The 10,604-nt window shown below is 27.3% G+C and overlaps 2 protein-coding genes across 2 annotated transcripts; both read left to right on the top strand.

Annotated features, from left to right (window-relative positions):
- Positions 1-610: 610 nt before the first annotated feature.
- Phum_PHUM612120 (uncharacterized protein) lies at positions 611-2,618 on the top strand (the record flags this gene model as incomplete). Its single annotated transcript, XM_002433023.1, has 7 exons — positions 611-652; positions 713-896; positions 1,014-1,270; positions 1,357-1,555; positions 1,640-1,857; positions 1,942-2,256; positions 2,334-2,618. The coding sequence occupies 7 exons, from the start codon at positions 611-613 to the stop codon at positions 2,616-2,618; spliced, it is 1,500 nt and encodes a 499-aa protein (XP_002433068.1).
- Positions 2,619-4,954: 2,336 nt separating this feature from the next.
- On the top strand, positions 4,955-10,036 carry Phum_PHUM612110 (phospholipase D, putative; the record flags this gene model as incomplete). The annotated part of the gene is made up of 15 exons (XM_002433022.1): positions 4,955-5,045; positions 5,143-5,293; positions 5,391-5,603; positions 5,715-5,981; positions 6,059-6,336; positions 6,408-6,646; positions 7,243-7,356; positions 7,482-7,621; positions 7,697-7,801; positions 7,880-8,248; positions 8,338-8,450; positions 8,526-8,970; positions 9,055-9,421; positions 9,491-9,721; positions 9,836-10,036. 15 exons carry the CDS (start codon positions 4,955-4,957, stop codon positions 10,034-10,036), a joined length of 3,324 nt encoding a protein of 1,107 aa, XP_002433067.1.
- Positions 10,037-10,604: the final 568 nt, after the last annotated feature.

Below are 10,604 nucleotides of genomic sequence, written 5' to 3'. Positions count from 1 at the left end.
TATGTTTCAAAGGTTCAATAAATAAAATTCTTTGATGATAAGTCAAATACAGATAAGCAATGTTCACATTAATTTGATTTTGTGTTTTTTTTTTTTTTTTCTTATGAAAATTAAGTTTATGCTATGAAATTATATTCAAAATTTTCGATAGTCGCTAAATTTTAAAAAGGAATTTTCTAGAATGAATATAAATTTTTTCTAAACTTTATAAAAGAAATTTACAAATATTTAAAACAATTTAAAATAACTTTAACTTTTAATTAATTGTAAATATTCAATTTAATTAAAGAAAGCCGATTATTGACTATTTTTTTTTTTTTTTTGGTAATAAATTATCAAAATAATTCATTTTTTTTTTTTCTTTTCAGGGAATCATAAAAATATTCGAAATCCATTAGTTAAAATTTCTCTTAATGATTTATATAGTTTTGAAGTGATACATAAAAAAAAACATTTGATCTTTTACGAAAAAGGAGAACTGATATACACATTTTCCTTTGAAATTCGTCGGATAGAGAATTTTATCACATTTCTCAATAATTTTTTAACTACAACTGTGTAGGTTTTTATTTTTAAATCACTCCTTTTAATACTTTTATTGCTTTGTAAAATGTATGAAGCAATCATTACTCCTAAATTAATTACAGTTCATGTAAATTATATTCATTTGATAAATGTTTTTTGATTTATTTGACGCAGTTCGAAAAAAAAGCCAAACTTATTCATTGTCAAAAGTCAAAAGGAAATACAAAGCTTGGAACAGTCATTTGCAGAACTTAATTTATTTACCGATGATAATACCAGAAGTGATGCAATTTGGAGTTTTATCAAAAATCTACAGGACAGACCATATGAAACCACACTGAGTGCATTTAGTAAAGTGACTGATGCATTTTGTAAGTGATAAAAAAATTTCATTATATCCAAGCAATAATTTATATTATGTCTGTTACTTAATAATCTGCTCTATTAGTAGTGCATAAAACGATAAAATTTTTTTTTTTTTTTTCTAGCGTATAAGCCACAATTTACAGAAGTTAACAATGGCACAGATATATTGAATAAAAGTTTTGCATCTGAAGAATTCCCACAATTTTCATACTCGATTTCTCCTGATGATTTTGAACTCTCTTCAAAAGAATCACTTTTACCGCCCAGAACTCTTCCACTTAGATCTTCTCCTTTAAATGTTGAAAAATGGAGTGCATACATTGATGATTCAGGTCGAATTCAAGATTTGAACGCAGTTAAAGATATTATTTTTCATGGAGTATGTAATTTTTTTTTTTAGTTACACACAGTGCAATTTCAAAATTATAAATAATTTGTTATCTTTTTTTTTTTTTTTTTTTTCAGGGAATTTCTTGGGATTTGAAATCTGAAGTTTGGAAATTTTTACTCGGCTATTATCCTTGGGATTCGACATTTTGCGAAAGAGAAGTTATTAGAGAAGAAAAAAAAAATTATTATTTTACAATGAAAGCACAATGGAAGACCAAGACTTTAGAACAAGAAAATAATTTTTTTGATTATAAAGAAAGAAAAAGTTTGATAGGTATGAATGATTTTGTGCAATTAAGCATAATTAAAAATAAAGTTTTAATTCATTATTATTATTTTTTTTTTTTTTTTGTTATAGAAAAAGATGTGTGTAGGACGGATAGAAATTTGGAATTTTTCGCCGGAAACGATAATCCCAATATAGTGACGTTAAAGGAAATTTTAATGACTTATGTTATGTATAATTTTGATTTGGGTTACGTTCAAGGTATGAGTGATTTACTGTCTCCACTCCTCATGCAATTGAAAGATGAGGTGGACACTTTTTGGTGTTTTGTCGGTTTTATGAATAAAGTGGTGAGTAGTAGTGAGTGAAACATTATTTGAGTGAACATTGCAAAATAGTTTTCAAGTTTTAAAAGGAAATTTAAATTATTCCAGTATCGTAATTTTGACATAAATCAAGCCGAAATGAAAGAACAATTGTGTCAGATACATTGCTTATTACGTGTTATCGAACCTGAGCTGGCCAATTATTTGGAACGTCACGAATCAGGAAACATGTATTTCTGTTTTCGATGGGTGCTTATTTGGTTTAAAAGAGAATTTAATCATGATCAATTATTTACTCTATGGGAAGCACTTTGGACTGATTGGCCTTGCAAAAATTTTCACTTACTTGTGAGTGCAGCCATCTTGGACACAGAAAAAGATAGAATCATTTCAAATAATTATGGTTTTACTGAAATTTTAAAGGTACGAATGAATATTACAAAACTCATATATATACATTTTTTTTTGAAACTATTCAACCATTTTATTCGATTTTGCAGCACATTAATGAATTAGCAAATAATATAGATTCTGATATGATTTTAAGAAAAGCAGAAGGGATTTATTTTCAATTATCTACAGCTTCTAAAATTCCTTCAGCCGTGAGAGAAATTATCGGATTACCCCCATTGCCACAATTAGATTCAGATGAAGTTGTATCTGTAAAATCAGATTCTAATAAGGAGTCTATAATAGAAAATGAGAAAAATGCTGCTACCACTTACAGTCCTTTTGAAAACAATGAAATAGCTTTTGATAATTCATTAAGTTTACAGTATCTTTGATATCATAATAATAATAATAATAATAATAATAATACAACAGTTTATCTTTCACTTTATATTCAGTTTGAAACATTCAAAATGGTTTTGTATATTGTTTGTGTTGAAACTAAAGTAATCAGTTGATGGTAAAAATTGTGAAAAGCATTTAATTTTTAAGTGAAAATATTTTTTGTAAATTCAATTTTGAAGTCAATTCCATTAAAAAAAAAAAAAGAAAAACTGTATATCACATTTAATATATATATATTAAAGTAAAGTTTAAGTAATTGTTTTTTTATATTTTCATAAATTTAACCAATTAATCACCAAACAACAACAATTTATTAAATAATTTCCAAGTTTAAATTATGAATATTTTTTACATAATGAAATAAATAAAAACTATATAAGAAAAAAAAGTGTGAATCTAAGGACAAAATTTTTCAAATATCAAATATCATTTAAGTTTTAATTTTATAATTCAAATATTAGTTTTCTACGATTTCAGGCTTTTAAATTACTTATTAGGTATGAGTAAAATTTTAACCGTATTGTTTTTCTATTTTTAAAATTTATGAGTGATTTCATCAGTCGATAATTTTAACTGGAGCCAGAAGCGTTAAAAAAAATAACGGAACTTTATCAGTGCTACCAATTACATTATAATGTAATTCACCCGTGCTCAGAAATGTGAACAAAAATGAAAATGAAAATTAAAGTACAAATTAAACTGACAAAAAAAAAAATTATAGTAAATGGCGAGTTTTAAATAAATAATTTTAATTTTACAACAAATCAAAGGGTAAGTTTTTTTATATTAATATATCGTTTACTGTTTTTATTTTTATATTGTAATTAACAGAAACGCCCTTACATTACTTAGGATTACTCATTGTATGCGGCAATTGTTTCATTTTATCATTTTACAATTTCAAATAATTTGAATTTTATATTATTTATTTTCTATTTTGCAAAAAAAAAATTGTTTTTACTCACTACTGACGTTTAAATAAGTTTTTTATTAAGTTTCATTGAATAATTTATGTCAAGGTCTTTCATATAACTAAAATTTTTTATTCTAATAAAGTTTCGCGATTGTAAATTGATTTAAATAACAACAAATAAAAAAAAAATAACAATGAATAGTTTTGAGATTATTGTATTAATAGAAAAAAAGAAAATGGATAATAATTAAAATATTTTTATTAAAACTTGATGCTTTCAAAGGATATGATATTGAAAAATATCATTGGATTAAAAAGGTATTTATAAAAAATTTATATTGTTGAAGGTGATTAATATATTTTTAATGACAATTTAATCGAATAGTTTCTGTTTTTCATAAAATTTATTACCACTTCTTCAACTAAACATTGAACAAAAAATAATAATAATAATTGTAAGTATTTAAAATTCATTTAAAAATAAAAATTTTGACATTTTCATGTGAAAATAATTTAAACGAATGAATTCACATTATTATTTAAATAATAATAATATGTTTTCGGTTTTATATCATAACATGTGGTTTTAAACAGTTTTTTGTTTTTTTACAAAATGTGTTGTTTTCATTTGTTAATCATCAAATTTCATTTTAAAACAAATTTTTTAACATAAATCTTCTTCGAATAAATATTTATTTAATAAAATTTTTTTTTTTTTTCCATTTAATTTTAATGTTTGAATTTTTTTTTTTTTTTGAATCGATTTCAATTATTATTTATTAAATTTTTTTTTTTTTTTTTTGAGAGAGAGAGAGACAAAATTTATTATGATCAAGTAATCATTAGATTTTCAATCAAAATCTTAGCCAAATTAAATTTAAATTTAAATTTATGACGTCATAAATAAAGTCACATAAGAAAAAAAATTTTATTTTTTTTTTATTTTTTTAAATTTATTTTAATTTTGACTTGTGATTATTTATCGGAATGTGTTTCTTATGTTTACCTTACGCGAGTGTCAATTTTTTAAAATAATACCGTTCGTACATACGTGTTAATAACATTTTTTTTAATTACATGTAATTAGTTTTAATAATTTGTTAATGACAATAATAATAACTTAATAATAACAGTATTATGTAATAAATATGGGACAAAAAAAAAAAAAAAAAAAACAATTTTTTTTTTGAGCGAACTTAAGATCACACGTAGAATTCTTAGATAAAATAAAAATTATCGTTATTATTATTATTATTTATCCATATCCAATGTGCTGCCTTCGTGTCAGTTTATTATTAAGAATTAATTGTTTAAAATGTCACAGAATATTATTTATTTATTTTATATTAAAATTCCAGGTACGATACACACACATATGTTTGCTCATAAAGGAAATAATAAATTATTAAAAGTATGCAAGACGTAGACGAGTACGATGAGTTACCGGATGATGTTGAAAGAGGAACAATCGGATCCATTTTATTCGATGAAAAAGAAGATGGCGGTAAAAAATTGTTTCTTTTTTTTTTTTTTTAATTGATATAAATTTATTTAATAAAGTGTTCCTTTTGTAATATTTAAATTTTTTTTTTGATACGTAGAAGGAAAAGAAGTTCCATTTTTATCGGTACATAACGAACCCGTTGGATTTAAAAGTAGGAAAAGGAGTATATTTATTCCAAATACACCGATCACGGCCAAAATAATTAAATATGAAAGAAGCGTAACGACTCATTTATTACATCCTTACTTGTGAGTTAATAAAAAAAAAAAAATTTCATTGATTTAAGATCGAAAAAAGAGAATCGATTAAAGTTTTTTTTTTTTTTTATTAAATGATCTTTATTAGATACACAATTGAATTGCAACATGGAAATTTCACGTGGGTCATTCAAAAACGTTACAAAAGCATTCAATTCCTTCATCAGCAACTCAAATTATTTCGAGCAACATTAATGATACCATTTCCAACAGAAAAACATAGAAACGATAGAGAAAATTTTAAAGAATTAAAAAAAAGTGGGGAAAATGAGGAGGGAAAATCTAAAACTGCTTTGCCTAGGTTAATAAAAGAAAATTTTGTTGTTTTTTTTTTTTTTTTGGGGGGGGGAGGAGGAGGAGGGGGATTCAATATTGAATGATAATGAAAAAAATTTTTTTTTTTTGTCAACAGGTTTCCCAACAAACCGGAAGTTTTAATAGGATACGATCAAATAGATAAAAGAGTAGAACAATTGGAAGATTATTTAAACAAATTATTAAATATAAAACTTTATAGAGATCATCCGGAAACGATTGAATTTCTTTTGGTCAGCCATTATTCTTTCATTAAAGATTTAGGGGATAAAGGGAGAGAGGAATTTATTGAAAAACAAACGGGGAGCATGCAAAGAAGTTGCGATTGTTTCGGTTTACTCGAAGCTTTAAACTGTTGCGGACCGTAAGGAAAATTTTTAATTGACCAATTAAAATATTTTATTTTATTTGAATTGTGTATTAAAAAATTTTCATTTCAAGGTGTTCCGATTTTTGCACGTATAATTGTAATCGGTGGAAAAAACGATGGTTATTCGTCAAAGACACGTTCCTCGGTTACGTGAGAGCCAGAGATGGTCTTTTACGCGGTATCGTACTTTTCGATCAGGAATTTGAAGTAGCCAGCGCATTTTCCAACGTGAGAAGACGTGATAAGCTTCAAATATTGAATTTGCAAAGAAGGTTGTTGGTCAAATGCGACGGAAGTAAAAAAAGACAAGATTTGTCCAATTACATAAAAGAAACGGCAAAAAAACAAGGTGCGACCGATATTTTTATTCGTTATTAACACGTGTTTATGAATGACGTTAATGGAATTTAATGATGTCAGGTTACGGGTTTACTCACGACAACAAATATTCATCTTTTGCACCGAAAAGATCCGACTGCACAGCTTCGTGGTATGTCGACGGGTCATCTTACATGTCGGCCGTTGCAGACGCCATTAATAGTGCAAAAGAAGAAATTTTCATTACGGATTGGTGGCTGAGCCCTGAAATATATTTAAAACGTCCAGTATTAAGAGGTAATCATGAATGGAGGTTGGATTGTCTCCTACAAAAGAAGGCTGTAAGTGATTCTACTATATAAAATTATATAATAATAGTTGGAATGGTAGCTAGCTTATTTTATTTGGTAGAAAAGTAGTGATTAATATGATATTTGTACTCAAGATTTTAAGTTGCTTCCATCTTTCAAGATGGGGGGGAGAGGGAGGGGAGGGGAGGTTAAGTAGTATTCCCATTATTCATTCATCAAACCATAATCGAATTGTTTTTTTTTTTTTTTTTTTTTTATTCATTAGTTTTTAGTACATTTTATTTTTTTTTTATTATAGCAAATTCTTAAATGGTGATTGGAAAAAAAATAAGTATTGGTAAATAATTATCTACGCTTTCAAACGCATAGTTAGTTAATAAACAATAATAATAATAATAATAATTTGGGCCAACTTATTAAATAATGCTTGAAAAATTTTTAAATAAATGCCTTCTTTTGCAGTGGTTTTTTTTTTTTTTTGTTTTTATACACCTTAATAAATTTCACATAACATCTTGTTTTTTTTTTTATTATTTTATTTATAATGAGGCTTACGACATAATAATTTGTTTAAACGATAAAACAATAAAAATCGTTAATATGTTTGTTTGTTTGTTTGTTTTTAGAATGAAGGAATCAAAATATTTGTCCTTTTGTACAAAGAAGTTAAACAAGCTCTAGGTCTTGATTCGAATTATAGTAGAAACACTTTGAGAAAACTTCATTCGGAAAACATTAAGGTATGAAACCTTTAAAAAAAAAATTATTAGCCTTCATCTTTAGAATAATTTTTTACTACATTTGCAAAATGAACGGAAGAAACATTGTTTGCGTTACCCTAAACGTAATTTTATTATTTTTTCAGGTATTAAGACATCCCGATCATGCAAAATCTGGAGTATTCCTTTGGGCTCATCACGAGAAAATTGTTTGCATCGATCAAACAATCGCCTTTTTGGGAGGAATGGATTTATGCTACGGTAGATGGGACACGTTCGAACACAGGTATTTGTTATCGTTACGTTATCCTAACTTAATTCCTGGAAAACGCGTGTGAAAAAGGGATTTTTTGTTTAACAGGCTTTCCGATTTCGGTGGAATTCATTGTTCGACGTGTTCTTTTCCAGGATGTTATTTCCCTCCCGAACAACCCAAATGGACGGAGGAAATAGATGTTTTCGAAAAGTAAAAAAAAAATTTTTTATTTTTTATTATAAAAAAAAATGTATTTTGAAATATTGAGCATTGATATCAAATTTGCAGCCTGATGAGTAAGGAAACGACTGTGGAAAGTTTTGATGTTAATCCGGCAAATCTTTCGAAGGAATTCATCGATAGAGAAACTAGTCATACTCAGATACAAACCAGGGAAACGGAATCGAAACAGAAGAAAGAGTCACTTATTAACGGTAATATAAATTTTATAAATAACGAAATGGAAACTCCACGGGAACCGGAAGAGGTTAAGTGCGACACACCGGAATTGGAAAGGAAGACGTTTATGCAAAGGATGAGCGAATGCGTTTCGGGAAATTGTTTCAGTGCTTTTTCAAATGAGGTACCGGCGGAAGAAACGGCGGAAATGATAATGGACGAAGTGGATAGTAAAGAAGTTAACCATAAGGAATTCGAGTAATTTTTTTTTTTTTTTTTTTTTTTTTTGAGGATTCTTCTTCTAATTTTTTATTCATTTTTTAAAAAATATTTAATTTTTATTTCAGACGTAATGATTCCCGTGACGAATTAAATGCTCCTCCCGTCGTCTACTGGATCGGAAAGGATTACACAAATTTTCTTTTGAAAGATTTCTGCGATTTAGATTCTCCCTTTCAAGGTGAGTAAGAAAAACCTGGAAAAGCTATGATTGGATATATCCGCAATTCCTCACTTATAATTTATCTCATTCAAGATTTATTCGATCGAACAAAAACTCCAAGAATGCCTTGGCACGACATCGGAGTCATGGTTCACGGTCATGCCGCACGCGACGTTGCCAGACATTTCATACAACGTTGGAACGCCGTGAAAATAGAAAAAGTTAAAAAGTTGCACTTTTATCCTTACTTAATGCCTAAATCTTACGATCATTTCGATCCACCGCCAAAAGAATTAACGGATCCCCAGTACAAAGTCAAATGTCAGGTTTTAAGATCGGTGAGCGCTTGGTCTGCCGGATTTTTAAATCCCGAAGCCTACGAAGAATCCATTCACAGAGCCTACCTCGAATGTATTATCAAATCTCAGTATTACATATACATAGAAAATCAATTTTTCATTTCTCTCGCGAGGCAAAACGATTTACTTAAAAATCGAATTTGCGAAGAATTGTGCACTAGAATAGTCAAAGCTCACGCGTGAGTGAGAAAATTTCACTTTCACGTATTTTAAAGTTATCAGGGAATTATAATATTAAATGGAATCGTTCGTTGATTTCGCAGGGAGAAAAAAAAATTTCGCGTTTATGTTATCATTCCATTATTGCCGGGATTCGAGGGAGAAATAGGACGTCGGAGCGGTACGTCACTTCACGCGATAACTCATTGGAATTATTCGTCGATATGTCGGGGCTCGTATTCGCTGTTGGAAAAGCTAAAGGAAATGGGAGTGGAAAATCCATCGGATTACATAACATTTCACGGTTTGAGAAAATATTCGGAATTTCACGAAACGTACGTCACGGAATTAATATACGTTCATTCGAAACTCATGATTGTCGATGACAAAATAGTTATTTGCGGTTCGGCAAACATAAACGATAGGAGTTTGTTGGGGAGTAGAGATTCCGAAATTGCCGTCATATTAAAGGTAATTTTAATTCATTCTCTCTTGCATCATCCATCACAGTTTAAGGTATAAAAAAATTAAATTTTTAAGGATGAAGAATTCGTCGAAGGATACATGAATGATGAAAAGGTTCCAGTCGGAAGGTATGCGTCTTCCCTCAGGAAGTATTTATTTGCCGAGCATTTGGGACTTTTGAGTCAGTGTCACAGGCACGATTCAGGAGATAGAATAGGTTATCGAGATCTCGTAGATCCCATATCGGATGATTTTTATACAAAATGGGTGTCACAATCAAATAACAACACAACGTATTTCGAAGAGGTACGCGAAGAAGAACGTACCTGATTATAAATGTTATAAAAATTATACATTTTTTTTTTTTTTTTTTAAATAAATTTTATTTTTAAGGTTTTCAAATGTTTTCCGACGAATAAGGTATCGACGTTTAGAGAATTCAAAGCGTATTGCAAAGAAGAGAAATTAATAGATACGGATTTCGAATCGGCAAAAGAATTAATCGAAAAGATCAAAGGTCATTTGGTTGATTTACCGTTGGAATTTTTAAAAAGTGAAGATTTATCTCCTAAACTCACGGATGGCATGACTGGATTGATGCCTATGACATTATGGACGTAAAAATTATAAATGGATTTTTTTTGTTCGTTTTATTTTTGTGATTAATTTATCGAATTAATATGTTGGTTTATGGTTTTTTTTTTTTTTATGTAAATGTACTTATCGTTTTATTGTTGTTGTAAAAGATTATTTTATTAATCAAAAAAAAAATTTTTTTAACAAAATACATAAATAAATTTTTTTTTTTTAATAGACGTGACGGAAAATTATTTATTTATTAATAATAATAATAATTATAATGAGAAAAATAAATGAAATAAATTGCCAAAATTTTTTTTTTTTTGTCTAAAGGCTTTAATTAATGTTATTTTATTTATGTATATTTATAATTTGTTATTATTTTTTGATGTGTCATTTGTTGGTTTTAATAATATAAAATATTTTTTTTTTTTAAAGTGCCTATTACAAATAAATTTAAATTATTATTATTATTTATAAATACTCATAAATTTTTAATGATATTGTGATTGAATTTTGTTGTAATTTTTTAATAAAAATAATAATAATATTTTTTTAATTGAATTATTTTTTATTTATTTATTAATTAAATTTTTACCGTAAATTTTGA

This window comes from Pediculus humanus, genomic scaffold (assembly GCF_000006295.1).
Source record: "Pediculus humanus corporis 1103172108319 genomic scaffold, whole genome shotgun sequence".
Lineage (NCBI taxonomy): Eukaryota > Metazoa > Arthropoda > Insecta > Psocodea > Pediculidae > Pediculus > Pediculus humanus.
This window is presented reverse-complemented; position numbering and strand designations above follow the sequence as displayed.